Source organism: Diaphorina citri, unplaced genomic scaffold (assembly GCF_000475195.1).
Source record: "Diaphorina citri unplaced genomic scaffold, Diaci psyllid genome assembly version 1.1 scaffold163, whole genome shotgun sequence".
NCBI classification, from domain to species: domain Eukaryota; kingdom Metazoa; phylum Arthropoda; class Insecta; order Hemiptera; family Psyllidae; genus Diaphorina; species Diaphorina citri.
In genome coordinates this window covers 116,006-133,890 of record NW_007377600.1, presented here as the reverse complement: position 1 = coordinate 133,890, position 17,885 = coordinate 116,006, and the positions used below count along the sequence as shown (strand labels likewise).

The window sequence follows — 17,885 nt, the reverse complement described above, 5'->3', positions numbered from 1 at the left end:
ATAGACTATAGAGTATACTATCAATAAATTCCAACGCTCTGCCTTTAAGAGTTTTGTTCTTCTTTCGATTCTAACGTTACATACAGGGTTCATTTTGACTCAAATAGGTTAGTACTCTAACTCCAGAGCTGTTTGCCGTGTTTGGCAGACCCTGGATCGTATCTCAAAAAGGGCAAGGAAAATGAATGAGAATTTTCTTGGAATTATTTACCTTTGTGCTACCTATACCTACAATGAACATAATTATGTAACCATTCAAGAAAAATTTTAAATAATCTTTGAGTTAAATATACCTGCATCTACAATATCTACTTAATAAAAGGTTTATTTACTTTAGGTTGTCTCATACATCCGACATCGCAGGCAACATTATTTTTTAATTAAATGCAAACTTCATTAGCACAAGAAGTATTTTCAAATTTAATCCATCCTACCCACCCAAACACTATTTGTAGAGTTTTAATTCTACACAAAGTATTACAAAGAACAAATTTTATAATTATCTAGAACAAACTATAGGTACAATAATTTTCTCTACCTTTTGTTCTGTCCCTTCTTCCCTTTTCTCTTTTTTGTAATCCCTTCATATTTCTCTTTTCCTTCTTCTCCTTTCCTCTCTTCCCCTGGTTTTTAGCCCGTCCTTCCTTTATTATTACGATAGTAAAAAAAAAGGTATAGTGGACGGGCTATTGTATTCGCTTCGGTGTCGTCTGTGTGTCTGTCCACATAGAAGGACTTATCCAAACCTGGTCGACCTACATATATATCAAATTAAAGGTCTTTTTACCAGGAACACGAAAGTGGTGGTGCAAATGTTCTGTCCCTTCTTCCCTTTTCTCTTTTTTGTAATCCCTTCATATTTCTCTTTTCCTTCTTCTCCTTTCCTCTCTTCCCCTGGTTTCTAGCCCGTCCTTCCTTTATTATTACGATAGTAAAAAAAAGGTATAGTGGACGGGCTATTGTATTCGCTTCAGTGTCGTCTGTGTGTCTGTCCCCATAGAAGGACTTATCCAAACCTGGTCGACCTACATATAAATCAAATTAAAGGTCTTTTTACCAGGAACACGAAAGTGGTGGTGCAATTTTTTTAACATTTAAGACCGGTTTTAGCGTCACCTGTGTTAAGCTACGCCGAGCGAGTCCAATACATGGATGGGTGACTTAAACATTATATTGGTAGTTATTAGGACTTAAGACCGGTTTTAGCGTCACCTATGTTAGGCTACGCCGAGCAAGGCCAATAAATGGATGGGTGACTTGAGCCTTATATTGGGAATAAAGGGAGAACGGGCTCTAGTCTTGATTTTAAATCATTACATGAAAGTAAAATCAAAAAATCAAATCAAGAATGATAAATAATAAACTGTATATTAAACAAATTAGGTAGGTACATGGTACATAGGTACTGATTTTTTTTTTAACCAAGATCGAATAAACTATGGGCTAAAAAATTCCCGGAGGGACGGGCCCAGCTTGTTTTAGGTACATAGGTACTGATTTTCTCTAATCACGATCGAATAAACTACGGGCTAAAAAATTCCCGGAGGGACGGGCCCAGCTTGTTTCCTCTCATTCTTCACATCCCTCTTCCTCTTCCTTTTCCTGTGTCTCTTGTTCCCCTGGACGGGCCCAGCTTGTTTCCTCTCATTCTTCACATCCCTCTTCCTCTTCCTTTTCCTGTGTCTCTTGTTCCCCTTCTTTCTCCTCCTCTTTCTCCTCCTTCTCTTCTTTGTTCTACTCCGTTTCACATGGATGTTGTATTTGTGTGTACATGCATATAGTTTTGTTTACTTTATTTAATACAGAAAGGTGTTCTCTCTTTTTCTTTTCTTTTCATCTTTCACCTTCTCTCTCTCTCTCTCTCTCTTTCTTCTTTTTCTCTCTCTTTCTTCTTTCTCTCTCTTCTTGTTTCTGTCTTTTTTCTGCCTATTTCTGTCTCAGCCGCTAATTAACTTTGTTTCCGACTCTTGAGTGGAGCGTAACCACTGGCGCATAGTTGATGTCTGAGGCATTATCTACCACATATAGTGGAGCTCTTCGCTATTTAGTTGATAGAATAATGTGGATTTTATTTCTTACTTTCTTCCTTCCTTCATTCCTTCTTTTCTTTCTTTCTTAGTCTTATTCTCTTTTAAAAAAAAATAATAATAATAATTAAAAAAAAACTAGTGTTTCGTGTTTCACACCGTTTTTATTTCGCAGCAATGGACCAACTGCTACATTAGACTCATGTGGTCTGTGTCGTAGCATGCATTCGTGAAAATTATGACAGTCCAATTTGCGATGGATTGACTTGAAATTTAGACGTACGATTTGACACTTTTGACCCAAATAAATGGAAAACTCAACGAGAGAAGAGGAGATAGTGAGACCACGGGTCTTCACGACACTTGTTGCACATTGCATAATTAATTATTGATTGACGGCGTTCATACGAATTCAGGTGTTCTTGTAATCATTGTACATGCGGCGCCATGCATCTTTCAGAGGCTTTACAATTTATTAATAATACCTATATGTAAATGCAAGGAATTCTCGCATTCTGATTGGTTCTTTCATTTTGGGTTGATGACTCATTGCTGCCATATCCATCTGGATAACGTATAGTTACCAGTTAGCTCGGAGGGTAAGTGCTTGGTTGCGGGTTCGATTCCCACCAAGGGCGAACTTTTATACTAAACAGATAAGTTTCGACCTCGGAGAGGTTGACTTTCTCTTATCCTAAACTCCTTGAATTTCAGGACGATAAACCTCCGTTAATAATGGTGCTTATTTATACTGCTCGCATAGGACTGAAAAGTCCCTTTACTCCAACAGTAGGCTACTACTATTATTGTGGTCAAATTATACATATTGAGGATAAAATTCCATACTTCGACTGGGATTGAACCCACGCCCTCCTGTTTACCAGGCGAGCACCTTGACCACTACACGGAGGCAGGACTACACCAACGAGGCAGGCCTGTAATAACCAGTTCTCGACGGACCAATGAGGTTAAGCAACGTCTTGTATGGTTGGTATTTGGTCAGCTGAGCATTGGGAAGATCAGATTCGGCTGAGAATTGGGCAGATCAGTTCAAGTTGAAAACCAGGCAAATTCTTGTCATTACTTACCCCAGTGCCCCATCTTGCCCCGCCTTCCCCTATTGTGATTGTAGCTTTTTAGATAATGGATGCTGGAGATGAAAGTATCAATACATTTTGTTTGTCTTCTTTTTCTCCTCCAATCTTCTCGTTCAGAACAAAAGAAATTCGTATCCTGACGGATGAAGAAAAGGTTGTGGAAGTGCTCGTCATTTTTAGGTCATTAGTAGGTAAACAAATATCACCCCAAACCCAAGTTTCCAAGGTATCAATCTACCTATCCCTTTTGTTCCAAGTCTTACAATAGGTAGGGAGATGATAGGTATTTTTTTTTTTTTAGTTAATGTTTGGTGCTATGTATTGAGAAGTTGAATCACATCTTTCGGACTCCCCAAGTCCCCATAAGCTAACTCTCCACCTGATAGTAGCGTGCTTTTACCTTTGACTGCAGACTCCTACGTTCCTTCCAAAAAAATTATGAAAAGAAATTTACGATTTACTTACATTTATATCGGGTGGCTTAATCTTGGTAGTCTGTGTTTCAGATTTCCGGACATGTCTTGCTGCAGAAGCGGGAGGACCCCAACTACGCGCACTTGCAAGCGCAAGCTCAGGCCAATATACCCTCCATGCCAAGTCTGTCTTCCCTGTATAACATGTTACCCAATATGCCCAATGCACCCAACATGCCCAATGCACCCAATATGCCCAATCCGCCCAACATGCCAGGATTGAACAGCTTGCCCAATATGCCAAATTATCCAAATATGCCCAATGTGTCAAATTACATGCCCAATATGCCTAACATGAGTATTCCTGGATACAATAGCTCTTTGTCCTTGTTGAATTCATGAGCATGAAATGTATTACCTCGACTGGAATTGAACTTGCGGCCTTTTAATAAGCACACGAGCACCTTGAACTCTATGCCACTGAGGTACTTTACATAATTACATTTCAGACATTTAAACCAGATAATTAGTTGAGATTTTCTTCTCGCACATAGTCGTACTTATAATAATTATGTAACTAATAATCATACCTACTATGCTCATTCATGAGCATGAAATGTATTACCTCGACTGGAATTGAACTTGCGGCCTTTTAATAAGCACACGAGCACCTTGAACTCTACGCCACTGAGGTACTTTACATAATTACCTATTTACATTTCAGACATTTAAACTAGATAATTAGTTGAGATTTTCTTCTCGCACATAGTCGTCCTCATAATAATTATGTAACTAATAATCATACCTACTATGCTAATATGTATGTTAATGATTGTATCAGCATCTAATTTAAATTTCCATCATGTACAAACATAGATACATTTGACCGGAAAAGTGTACGTAGGTACAATGTATTGGTCCGGAAATAGGCTATAAAGAGGAGAAGGGGGACAGGGCTTTTTTTTACTTTCTATTACACTCATACGGCTAAAGGTATCTGTTTGTTTTTACCCCTTAAGACTTGGAAAAAATCCCAACATAATAAGTAGGTACCTAGTTGTGTGCTGTTCATCCATAGATTTTTTTATGGAGGGAGAGGGAAGCCACGGGAATAATTTAACTTCTCCCTCTCCCCCCTCTCTCTCTCTCCCCTCCAAGCTCATTCATTCTGGCATTGTAAGAAACCCTTTGAGACTTTATCATGGCGAAGGCATATTATATTGAAGGTATATTCTGGCAAATGTGTAAAGAAGGAGGGGTTCTGATTTCTGATTGAGATTGAGTGTATGGGAGGTAGCTTTACTGAGTTGAAGGTAGACCTTGTTTAGACTGCGGGAGTGAAGGGGCTTCTCAGTCTCATTCTGCAGGTAGGATAAAAAAGGTATATTCCAGAGGAACAATTTGTAATTTTGACACATCCACCAATAATATTAGAAACTAGTCTCTCCCTCCCTCTTTTTCTCTCTCTCCTCTCTCCGTAACATAGCAGAATAATAGAGACTCATAATGTGTTGTGCTATCAAAATAGGGTTTAATCAAAACCATTTTAGGTACATATTAGGCGCAGGATTTTAGATAGTAATTATTTCCACGAGCCGATATAATTACGTTGACCTCGGATAAATTGTTTAATTAGGGCAACATAATATTGTAGGTACACTGGACACAAAAACCAAAACAATACATGCATTATTTTATTTATATCGTAACATGTATGTGCCCATATCGCGTTACCTAAACCAATTTTGGTAAATTGACAGGCGCTAAGCGGTTTTCCGTGCCGTTCTTTGTAGGTAATTCCCTGCCTTGCCTTGTAAGTTGTAAGTATTAGGTCGCGGGTTCCATTTCCGCCCGGGGGTCCCGGCCGATTCCCGCCCAGGGGAATAGAAGCTGGCCGTTTCCTTTTTGCTTTCGGGACAATGAGACCTCAGCAGTTGAGTCCCTCTTAAAAAATAAAAAGAAAAAGAAAAAAAACGAAGTGTTTCAACTGGACAATTTAACAAATTAAAAATTCGGTGGCGTAGAGGTCAACATCGACTAGTAAACGGTAGGGCGCGAGTTCAATCCCTCGCATAGTCTATTATTGTTCCATTTAAAGAAAACCTATGATGAAACACTTGAAATCACGGTCATGGCGAAATGCAGTGTTTCATTGTCAATGTCAATTGACATCGAGCAGTGAGAATCAACATATTTTTCCTCAATTCTCTCAACATACCCAATCCACCGAAATGCAGTGTTTCTTTGTCAATGTCAATTGACATCGAGCAGTGAGAATCAACATATTTTTCCTCAATTCTCTCAATATACCCATCCACTATATTCTTTTTTGTCTTGATTCAAATCTCCATCGCGTTGGCCCCACTGATTATCGCGTTTTTTATTCAGTCCTATCTCCCATCTCGTCTTTTCACAATGAATGAACATGGAGATTCAATCAATGTAATCAGCAACACCTTATGGATAATGTCTGCACGTAGATCCATTAACCCATTGTGTGCCATATTATGTAGTATTTTTTCCTTTCCTTATGCTATTTTTTTCTTTTTTAAGAATTTTGATAGAGGGAACTGTAACTGCTAGGGTCTTATCGTCCCGAAAGTGAAGAAAGACAGGAGAAGAGAGAAGAAAGACAGGATAGGAGAAAGACAGGAGAAGAGAGAAGAAAGACAGGATAGCAGAAAGCCGCCCATTCCGAGAACAAACATTATCCGTTCAGGGTTCTCGTTGTAATGTTTGCAATCGAAATAGGTACAAGTGTAAATTTTTTGTAAACTCTTTGAGTCGAACCCGGGATTTTCTGCATGGTAAGCGCGTTACTACTGGGCTAACTGGTACCCCTGAACAATGTTTCTATTAATCTATTACCTATTTACATTTCAGACATTTAAACTAGATAATTAGTTGAGATTTTCTTCTCGCACATAGTCGTCCTCATAATAATTATGTAACGAATAATCATACCTACTATGCTAATATGTATGTTAATGATTGTATCAGCATATAATTTAAATTTCCATCATGTACAAACATAGATACATTTGACCGGAAAAGTGTACGTAGGTACAATGTATTGGTCCGGAAATAGGCTATGTCATGTAACTTGGACATAAGATGATTCATGGTCATTTCCATAGTTAATTTACACGTAATTATGCTAATCGATTTATTCACTTTCGCTTAGCAGCTATACGGCGTTCAATGCACTCATTCCCAACACATCATTGAGATTCAGCAAAAACGAGTCGTATTTTCTCTCTTATGAATTGCCCTACGGAAACAGCAGTTTACAGTCAAAAAACCTATAGGCAATTCATAATGAACCGTTAACACCCTCAAAAAGTTCAAAATATTAGCCTAAAAATAATAATAAAAACCCAACGCATCATTGAGATTCAGCAAAAACGAGTCGTATTTTCTCTCTTATGAATTGCCCTACGGAAACAGCAGTTTACAGTCAAAAACCTATAGGCAATTCATAATGAACCGTTAACACCCTCAAAAAGTTCAAAATATTAGCCTAAAAATAATAATAATAAAAAAGTTGAAGATTTACAACTACAAATTTGGTACAAAATATTTGGTTTATTATTGAAAGTAAAGAAATGCAAAATGAAAGCAAGAGTTATTCCATAGGTTCAGATATCAAGTAAAAAATACAAGATTATGGATGTAAATTTAAATAAAACAATGAATTTAGAAATTACTTTTTTTTAATGCAAAAATGATGTTGTTGCCTACAAATATTTGGTTTATTATTGAAAGTAAAGAAATGCAAAATGAAAGCAAGAGTTATTCCATAGGTTCAGATATCAAATAAAAAATACAAGATTATGGATGTAAATTTAAATAAAACAATGAATTTAGAAATTACTTTTTTTTTAATGCAAAAATTATGTTGTTGACTATGAATTTCATAGGATGAAATGAACAAATGATATATTATGGCACATCATATTTCCTGATGAATTTCCTAGACTCTTAAGACTTAACTTAGTAATCAAACAATCACCTTTCTGTGCAGAAGCCATTGTACAATTTAAAAAAAAAGTCTGTTTGAATGACATATTAAAGTACCTACAGAAGGGGGAAAATAAATGTGTAGGTATAGTTCAGGACTTTACAACTTTATGAATATCACAGCATTACAAAGGACATTTTGTACTTATTACCTATAGTTATCAAGGGAAATAAAGTTCTTTATTTGGCTGCTTATGCAGATATAGGTGCACCTAAATAGCTACCTATGGTATTGTACTTTATAATCTGACTTTTAAGAATTATTGTAATCTGAAGTAATTATTCTCAATAAATCTACCTCAATATCATGTAAAGATTTCTTATGAAATTTGTAACTCTGATTCAAATCATATTTCATCTCCGCAATCACATCTACTTGCTCTACATTTTTAAATGCTTGTATTTTCTTCAAAATGCTTTCCCTGGTCGAGGTTTTATGCAGAGAGTATACAACTTTGCTAATATCAGCTGCATACTGAACAAAGGCTAAATCAATACCACAATTCCTGGTACCAAATGGGGGGTTCATGATAACTGTGTCCACCTTTTGTTTGAAAACACTTGAGTCCAATGACTTTTCATTTATTTCAAATAGAATAGCATCACAGTTGGTGATTTCAAATTCATTTTTATTGTCAATGAATATGTCCAGGATTTCTTTATCACATTCAAGAGCAAAACAAAAATCAGCTCCAAGTAAAATTGAACCAAATGTCAATATGCCACTGCCACATCCAAGATCAAGAACAGTCTTGCCATCAATATCATTATAATTATTCTGGATGGTATGTAATATTGTGGCGGCTAAATGAGGAGGTGTATGATATTGTTCAAGATGAACTTTAGGATTGGAGAAGTTGAATGTCAACTGTTGTAAATATTGTTCTATGTGTTTCAACTTCATGGTAATTAACAAAAGTCAAATTCAACCTTTATAAATGACTATTTTCAAAATTTAAGAACTCTGTATCACAAATAGCTACACTGTGCATTGGCAAATGAATTTCACATCTCACTTTTTCAACAAACTCAGAAAATATAAACCATGTTTCTTTGACCTTGGAGAAAATGAGTTCTTGGTGTTGAACCAAAAATTTTAGGATCAACATTGGTGAAGGTTTAAAATTATATATCAAATTTACGATTGGGGGGAAGGGTCCTTAGTTTCAGTATTAAATGCTCAAAAATGAACACAACATTGCATAGGAGATGCTTTTATATGAGAGTGAAACATCAGTGTATCCCCTTCAAGGATTCTTAGTAGATTTGTTCAATCTTCTGTCAACTCAATAAAAAGGGCAATGCTTCAACTGATCTCCACCAATAATCTCTCTTACAGTCGTTGGACAGAATGTATCTGTAAGGAAAAACAAACAATATTATTAAAACAAGCACTTACCTATGTAAAATTAATTTTCCTAGGTATTAGTAATTATTGTAATTAAAAATGCAGCTAGACTAGCTTGTCATTTTTATGGTTTGTTGAATGTTCAAAGGTACAGTGAGTATGTACAAATTTTATTGTTCAGTATTTTTTCCCTGTAAATTTTGATGACTACCTATTTCTACATTTATTTATTATCATTTTTTTTCTTTTGTAGATACCTGAATTAAATAAATCAGATGTTGTACATTATTTCAGACACATTTTGGAAGGCACTATGAGCTTCTAAACAAGCACAGGTCTATAAAAATTTAAAAACCATCTAAAAATTTATCAACATAATTATGTATAGTAAAATCAACGTGAGAACATAGACCTCTGGCCCAAAATACTTTCCAAGGATAATAAAATTATCTACTCACATGATAGGTAATCCAGAAACACTCGATTGGATCTCTTCTTATCTAATAGGATAGAACTAGAATATTGAGATACTGGATAGAACTAGAGATTACTGATGCTAGAATTCACACAGCTTTCACTTGATAACTACTAGAATTTGCACTGTCTGATTTGCCTGTCCACTTTGGTTTAATCTTCTGATCCAGAAAGATAAGAACTTGCTCAGTACCAGTGCTTACATCAGCTACAACTACCAGTAATCCGTCTGTGGGACTTACCAGTCTACTGCGGCTTACATAATCCGGTATCCGGTAATCCCTAATCTCTAATCAAAATCTAAAATCAAAATTTGACTTATTTTTAAAATTCCCCGCCAAATGTGATGTCTGTGAAGCGAGCAAACGCTTGATTCAAGGAGGTGAAGAAAAGTCGATGGGCAAACCATTGTACTGGACATTACCAGTCAGAATAGCATCTCCTGCACAGCTATCACTTGGGATGAAGCTCCTGTTAATATAGGTATGTAAAATGAGTTTCACTTGATTACCTAACTTCCCTTCTTATAGGATAAGAAAAGTACTTACTTGCTTTTCTAGTCTGGAACCAACTCATATACGATGCCAGAATGTTGATGTCTCCACTGCTACTTCAGTTGCAACCACAAGGTCTTCCATGGTGCAGACATGACCAAGCAATGAGCAAACTAGAAGATGGGCCATGTCCTGAGTAACAGCATTTACAAGATGTGAAAAAATAAAAGTGGTTTGATAGAGGGAAGTGTAACAACGGAAGGGAAGAGGTCTTATGGCCCCGAAATCGAAGAGAAAAGCAAGACAGGATAGGAGAAATCCAGCCGTTCCGAGAACGAACATTATGCGTTCAGTATAAAATACGCCCCATGTATGGCCCTAAATTGTGGAACTTTGGCTCAGAATAACTATCACAAATAGCTACACTGTGCATTGGCAAATGAATTTCACATCTCACTTTTTCAACAAACTCAGAAAATATAAACCATGTTTCTTTTACTTTGGAGAAAATGAGTTCTTGGTGTTGAACCAAAAATTTTAGGATCAACATTGGTCTGGTTATGGTTTAAAATTATATATCAAATTTACGATTGGGGGAAGGGTCCTTGGTTTCAGTATTAAATGCTCAAAAATGAACACAACATTGCATAGGAAATGCTTTCATATGAGAGTGAAAATCAGTGATTATCCCTTCAAGGATTCTTGGTAGATTTGTTCAATCTTCTGTCAACTCAATAAAAAGGGAAATGCTTCAACTGATCTCCACCAATAGTCTCTCTTACAGTTGTTGGACAGAATGTATCTGTAAGGAAAAAACAAACAATATTATCAAAACAAGCACTTACCTATGTAAAATGAATTTTCCTATTAGTAGGTAATTATTGTAATTAAAAATGCAGCTAGACTAGCTTGGTATTTTTATGGTCTGTTGAATGTTCAAAGGTTCAGTGAGTATGTACAAATTTTATTGTTCAGTATTTTTTCCCTGTAAATTTTGATGACTATTTCTACATTTAGTATTAAATCAAACGTTGTACATTATTTCAGACACATATTGGAAGGCACTATGAGCTTCTACACAAGCACAGATCCATAAAAATTTAACACATTGACTGCCCAGCATGAAATGGTGGTGTATACTCCCAGGCCCGCGGTGTCGGCGATATATCATTGACGGGGCCTCTCAGGATAAAAGCGTCAGCGACATATCGCTGACGGGGCCTCTCAGGATAAAAGCGTCAGCGATATATCGCTGACATATCGCTGACGGGGCTTCTCAGGATAAAAGCGTCAACGACATATCGCTGACGGGGTAAAAAACATGTTAAAATTCATGACCATACTGTGTCTTTATTATTCGTCCTAGGTTCACGTAAAATATACCAAATGATTCCTCACAGGCCCCACTATTCAGTGGCAATGCTAAAAACCATATAGCGTCAACAGAAATCTATTGACAGGGCTTGAAAGAGAACACTACCCGTCAACGATATATCACTGACGGGGCCCAAGACTAAAAATGACCGTCAGCGAAATATCGCTGACGCGGCAGTCAATGTGTTAAAAACCATCTAAAAATTTATCAACATATGTATAATAAAATCAGTGTGAGACCATAGACCTCTGGCCCAAAATACTTTTCAAGGATAATAAAATTTTCTACTCACATGATAGGTAATCCACAAATACTCAATTGGATCTCTTCTTATCTAATAGGATAGAACTAGAGTATTGAGTTACTGGATAGAACTAGAGATTACTGATACTAGAATTCACACAGCTTTCACTTGATAACTACTAGAATTTGCACTGTCTGATTTGCCTGTCCACTTTGGTTTAATCTTCTGATCCAGAAAGATAAGAACTTGCTCAGTACCAGTGCTTACATCAGCTACAACTACCAGTAATCCATCTATGAGCCTTACCAATCTACTAATCTACCTGTACCTGCGGAACTGCGGCTTGCATAATCCGGTAATCCCTAATCTCTAATCAAAATCCAAAATCAAAATTTGACCTATTTTTAAAATTCCCCGCCGAATGTGATGTCTGTGAAGCGAGCAAACGCTTGATTCAAGGAGGTGAAGAAAAGTGGATCCTAGTGGAGTGATTTGTAGAGAAGTGAAGCTACAAAACGGCCATCTTGAAAAATTCCATTTCCCCTCTCTCCCTCCCCCCCCCAACTGCAGTGGGCGGTAAAATTTGAAAAAAAAAATCAAAAGTTCTTATCAGCAATCAGCATCAGCAAGCAGCAGCAGATTCAGCAGGACCATTTCAGTTTTCGGCTTTTCAGTAGCATTTCTAGATTTCTACTTTATAGTTTTATAGCTGGCAGTAGCAGTTTTGAGGCTTTTCTTCCAGAAATTTTCCTACCATGAGTTTGGAGATTTGAGTTACCAAAGCTCTAGAATGGATGAGTGATCACAATAGTTGTTATCAGTTATCAAGTGGTAAGTGGTAGGTAGATAAGTGATGATGAAGTATTGGAATTAATCTGAGGAGGTAGGACTGGTAGGAGGAGAAAATTAAGGAAAAAGATATACCTACCTTTTTAAAAATGATAGATGTGGCATTTTAATTTTATATTTTTTTCCAAATTCAGGGGACCTAGTTACCTGCATGAATGACTTGACACTCCCTACTCCATTCTTTTTACTCCATATACCAAAATTATTGACACCCTAACCAGCCTATATGTTCTTTATTCTGCCAGCACTATGGCTACAGCTGAAACCACTACAGAAGCACCTCCACATTTGTGTGTTATCTAGAAAAAAAAGCTGCACTTCCAATTAACATGTTAGACCAGTGTTTCTTAATTAGTTTGGCCCGCGGAACCCTTTTCAAAAGGTGAACATCTTTGCGGAACCCTGAACTTTCAAGATTGCACCCCCACCCCCCTTATTATAAAAATACAGCCAGCCTAGTCGGCTGAAAGGTTAGTACGTCTGCCTTTCAATCGCTAGGTCGCGGGTTCGATTCCCGCCCGGGGCGAACGGAACCCTTTTCAAAAGGTGAACATCTTTGCGGAACCCTGAACTTTCAAGATTGCACCCCCACCCCCCTTATTATAAAAATATAAAACGTCTGCTTTTCAATCGCTAGGTCGCGGGTTCGATTCCCGCCCGGGGCGAATTTTATCCTAAACAGATAAAGTTTGTTCTCGGAACGTCTGGCTTTCCTCCTATCCTGTCATTCTTCTCTCTTCGATTTCAGGACGATAAGACCTTAGATGTTACAGTTCCCTCTATCAAACCTCTATAAAAAGCTGTGTAAGATGAAATACCTAGTCTAAGATGGTCGTTTTGAAACTGCATTTTATCTAGTGTATGATTTTTCCAAAATATCTCGCGGAACCCTTGCCGTCAGCTCGCGGAACCCCTAGGTTCCGCGGAACACCAATTAAGAAACACTGGCATATACAATTATACATATCTTTTAATTATTTCCATTCCAGTATTTAGCGGCTTCGCATGTTCATTGTGAGTTGTAAAGTTTGTTTTAATACGAATGCTTACGTTGCTTTTTGGATTCCATATCGCGAACTTGTTGAAAACAATTATTTCAATAGTTCATTCGATAACTTGTTCAATTCAATTTCTGTTTGCCTATACATTATATCTACGGTTTTCAGTTGATATTTTATGTATTTCAAAGTTTCCTGTTAGAATATTCAAGAATTGTACATCTGTGCCTTCCTTAAGTAATGCCTATTTAAAAATCCCTCGGCATATAGCATATATACAATTATACATATCTTTTAATTATTTCCAGTATTTAGCGGCTTCGCATGTTCATTGTGAGTTGTAAAGTTTGTTTTAATACGAATGCTTACATTGCTTACACTATCGCTTCTTGTCATGGGAATATCTTTAATTTCTTTACCTTTAATCTAACCTTATCTACATTTAATTTCAATTCAAGCCGACTCTCATTGCTTTGAACATTTTGCTTGTTGATGATTTCATCGTTAGATGGTTCGCACACGGGTCGCAATTGACTCAAAGAGACTCGCTATTAGAGCAGATGCTGCGAAGAAATGCTACTGGTAACCTTCTGCCTTTTATTAGGCCCGCCACTCAGGTAGACCTGTTCAGATATACCTGTCAGGTCTAGCTGATAGTGAGTGGCTGGGCTTAGTTTTCTTGCTTAAAGATTGCCTCCTTTCACACGTTCACATGACTAGATTGCCTCCAGTGTAGTAAAGTCAATGGTTCGCACACGGGTCGCAATTGACTCAAAGAGACTCGCTATTAGAGCAGATGCTGCGAAGAAATGCTACTGGTAACCTTCTGCCTTTCATTAGGCCCGCCACTCAGGTAGACCTGTTCAGATATACCTGTCAGGTCTAGCTGATAGTGAGTGGCTGGCCTTAGTTTTCTTGCTTAAAGATTGACTCCTTTCACACGGTCACATGACTGGATTGCCTCCAGTGTAAAGTCAAAATCAAAAGTCTGATCATTTTGATTGGTTGGGATTTTCAGGCAGCGCGCTAAGCTACGAAAAGTAGAGCAACTAAGAAGCTTCCAATGAGCGAGGGGCCTAATCGCCACTCTATTTGAGAAAACCCGATCTGTTAGCTCTTACGAATGAATTTCGACCCGTGTTCGTTCTGCCTTAACTGTTGGTTAATCTTGGTAGTCTGTGTTTCAGATTTCCGGACATGTCTTGCTGCAGAAGCGGGAGGACCCCAACTACGCGCACTTGCAAGCGCAAGCCCAGGCCAATATACCTTCCATGCCAAGTCTGTCTTCCCTGTATAACATGTTACCCAATATGCCCAATGCACCCAACATGCCCAATGCGCCCAATATGCCCAATCCGCCCAACATGCCAGGATTGAACAGCTTGCCCAATATGCCAAATTATCCAAATATGCCCAATGTGTCAAATTACATGCCCAATATGCCTAACATGAGTATTCCTGGATACAATAGCTCTTTGTCCAGCTACGTGAATTCGGCTTATAACTCCTTGCCAAGTAAGTTCATACCAAATATTCCAAAAAGGTAGGTAGGTACAAATTAACAAGTGCCGAATAAAGTCGTATATAAAATAGGTAAATTTGTAGATAAAAAAAGGCAAATCTGCGGTGAATCTTTTAGTACATACATATAACCACCCAAAGTTTTTAAAAGGACTTTTTACCCCTGAATCAAATTAACATTTTGAGGCCGGGGGCCACAAAGCGAGTTTAAACTCCGTTTAGGTTTCAAGACTTTAAAGTTTAAAGCTCGGATTAAGCAATCTGAGCTCTTTGTCCAGCTACGTGAATTCGGCTTATAACTCCTTGCCAAGTAAGTTCATACCAAATATTCCAAAAAGGTAGGTAGGTACAAATGAACAAGTGCCGAATAAAGTCGTATATAAAATAGGTAAATTTGTAGATCAAAAAAGGCAAATCTGCGGTGAATCTTTTAGTACATACATATAACCACCCAAAGTTTTTAAAAGGACTTTTTACTCCTGAATCAAATTAACATTTTGAGGCCGGGGGCCACAAAGTGAGTTCAAACTCCGTTTAGGTTTAAAGACTTTAAAGTTTAAAGCTCGGATTAAGCAATCTGAGAATTAAACTTGAACGAGATTAAAGTCACTTTGCGGCCCCCGGCCTGAAGCATCTATCCGTTGGACAATATTTTGCTCCTCAGGTATGCCCTCAATGACCAGTTTCCTCAGCAATGCCGAACAAGTGCCGAATAAAGTCGTATATAAAATAGGTAAATTTGTAGATCAAAAAAGGCAAATCTGCGGTGAATCTTTTAGTACATACACATAACCACCCAAAGTTTTTAAAAGGACTTTTTACCCCTGAATCAAATTAACATTTTGAGGCCGGTGGCCACAAAGCGAGTTTAAACTCCGTTTAGGTTTAAAGACTTTAGAGTTTAAAGCTCGGATTAAGCAATCTGAAAATTAAACTTGAACGAGTTTAAAGTCACTTGTGGCCCCCGGCCTGAAGCATCTATCCGTTGGACGATATTTTGCTCCTCAGGTATGCCCTCAATGACCAGTTTCCTCAGCAATGCTCTCAGCTATCTACCCTCTGGCTCTGTCCTCTACAACGCCATCATGGCCATTCTCAATGCCGTTACGCCCGACTACTCCACGGTCAAATCCCTGTACGACCAAGTCCGAGCCATGATCCCCGCTCCGCCGGGAGGCTATTACTAGATCCACCAGAATGACCCGACTACTCCACGGTCAAATCCCTGTACGACCAAGTCCGAGCCATGATCCCCGCTCCGCCGGGAGGCTATTACTAGATCCACCAGAAATAATGACTTTTCCCAGGGTTGAATGGTTTAGAGTACCCTAGGCAATAACTTCGCCCTTTGTTTGTAACTCCTTTCCCATGTAACTCTGAATTATAACGTTTATAGCCCAATAAAGAGTCTAAATAAATACATTTTCCTCCTCAAGGTATGTCCTCAATGACCAATTTCCTGAACCGTGCTCTCAGCTACTTGCCGTCCGGTTCTACGCTTTACAACTCTATCAAATCCGCGCTCGATGCTGTCATGCCGGACTACGCCACGCTACGATCTCTATACGACCAGGCGCGCGCGGCGATGCGGCAGAACAAGCAGGATGCGTATCAGAGAAAGCTGGAGCGCATGCGCATTAAGTACGGAGATCCGACGTACCAGGCACCTAGAGTCCAGGGGCCTCAATATAATGGCCCCTTGCCTCAGGATCCACCCTATTGAGAATTGAGACCCTTATTCAGTCCTCAATGATATCTAAGGACGAAATTGTAAAATCAGGTTACTGAGTTTTGTTTTGTTTTTAAAAAGGCTTGCCTCAGGATCCACCCTATTGAGAATTGAGACCCTTATTCAGTCCTCAATGATATCTAAGGACGAAATTGTAAAATCAGGTTACTAAATTTTGTTTTGTTTTTAAAAAAGATGAGTGTTTCACCGCCGTTTTAATTTCGTAGCAATGAAACAACTGCTACATTAGACACATGTGGTCTGTGTCGTAGCATGCCCATCCCGCAGTATATCCCTCATCAGATGGGCGATATTTTTTTCATATTATTATTATTATGATTTTGGTGTTGTGGGTAGAGCCTGCACTTCTGTGGCGAAAAGTGTGACCCCTGATACTTAGTGGTGATCAGGATAATATAAATTTCACTTCAGTCTGAAACTCTGAAACTATTTACCTTTATTTTTACTCTTGTTATTAAGTTTGCTTTTATCCCCCCCCCATTATAGTTGCCCTCCCCCTTTTTTTTCTCACCCATGAAGAAACAAGGCAATTAGTAATCAAGCACAATTTTTATTTCAAGTTGGGAAGAAAAAGTTAAAAAATATATTTTTTGATAAATTTTCTGTTATAAGTTATTGCAACTTGGTAGCCTGCCTCTTCTTTCTCTTGGCATATAGTTTTGTTTACTTTATTTAATACAGAAAGGTGTTCTCTCTTTTTCTTTTCATCTTTCACCTTCTGTCTCCTCTCTCTCTCTCTCTCTCTCTCTCCCTCTCTCTTTCTCTCTCTCTCTTTCTTTTCATATAGTTTTGTTTACTTTATTTAATACAGAAAGGTGTTCTCTCTTTTTCTTTTCATCTTTCACCTTCTGTCTCCTCTCTCTCTCTCCCTCTCTCTCTTTCTTTTTCTCTCTCTTTCTTCTTTCTTTCTCGTCTTTCTTTCTAGTCTTTTTTCTACCTATTTCTGTCTCAGCCGCTAATTAACTTTGTTTCCGACTCTTGAGTGGAGCGTAACCACTGGCGCATAGTTGACGTCTGAGGCATTATCTACCACATATAGTGGAGGCCTTCGTTATTTAGTTGATAGAATAATGTGGATTTTATTTCTTACTTTCTTCCTTCCTTCATTCCTTCTTTTCTTTCTTTCTTTCTTTCTTTCTTTGTCTTATTCTCTTAAAATAAAAATAAAAAGAAATTTAAAAAATAAAATAAAGGAAGGACGGACTAAAAAACTAGTGTTTCGTGTTTCACACCGTTTTTATTTCGGAGCAATGGACCAACTGCTACATTAGACTC

General features: G+C 37.8%; 2 protein-coding genes across 6 annotated transcripts in view; one reads left to right on the top strand and one right to left on the bottom strand.

Moving 5' to 3' along the window:
* Window positions 1-17,183, top strand: part of LOC103505306 — a 28,480-nt gene extending 11,297 nt beyond the window's left edge. The window contains exons 2-5 of one of the 4 annotated variants that reach the window (XM_026820641.1): window positions 3,631-3,923; window positions 15,136-15,170; window positions 15,869-16,047; window positions 16,140-16,434. In XM_026820641.1, coding sequence (XP_026676442.1) covers window positions 3,631-3,923; window positions 15,136-15,170; window positions 15,869-16,047 — 507 coding nt within the window. In that variant the 3' untranslated portion in view covers window positions 16,140-16,434. Of the gene's footprint in view, window positions 1-3,630; window positions 3,924-14,526; window positions 14,855-15,135; window positions 15,171-15,868; window positions 16,048-16,081; window positions 16,671-16,784 lie in introns of those variants that run through there. The other 3 variants (XR_003390408.1, XM_026820643.1, XM_026820642.1) reach the window with 3 other exon arrangements.
* Window positions 7,285-11,877, bottom strand: LOC103505303 (methyltransferase-like protein 5). 2 transcript variants are annotated; one of them, XM_008469634.3, is made up of 2 exons: window positions 11,541-11,877; window positions 7,285-8,914 (listed from the first exon to the last, which is right to left on the bottom strand). In XM_008469634.3, exon 2 carries the CDS (start codon window positions 8,459-8,461, stop codon window positions 7,811-7,813), a length of 651 nt encoding a protein of 216 aa, XP_008467856.1. In that variant the 5' UTR covers window positions 8,462-8,914; window positions 11,541-11,877; the 3' UTR covers window positions 7,285-7,810. The 2 variants fall into 2 exon arrangements, with proteins under 2 accessions (XP_008467856.1, XP_008467855.1); XM_008469633.3 differs by lacking the exon at window positions 11,541-11,877 and adding an exon at window positions 9,364-9,690.
* Window positions 17,184-17,885: the final 702 nt, after the last annotated feature.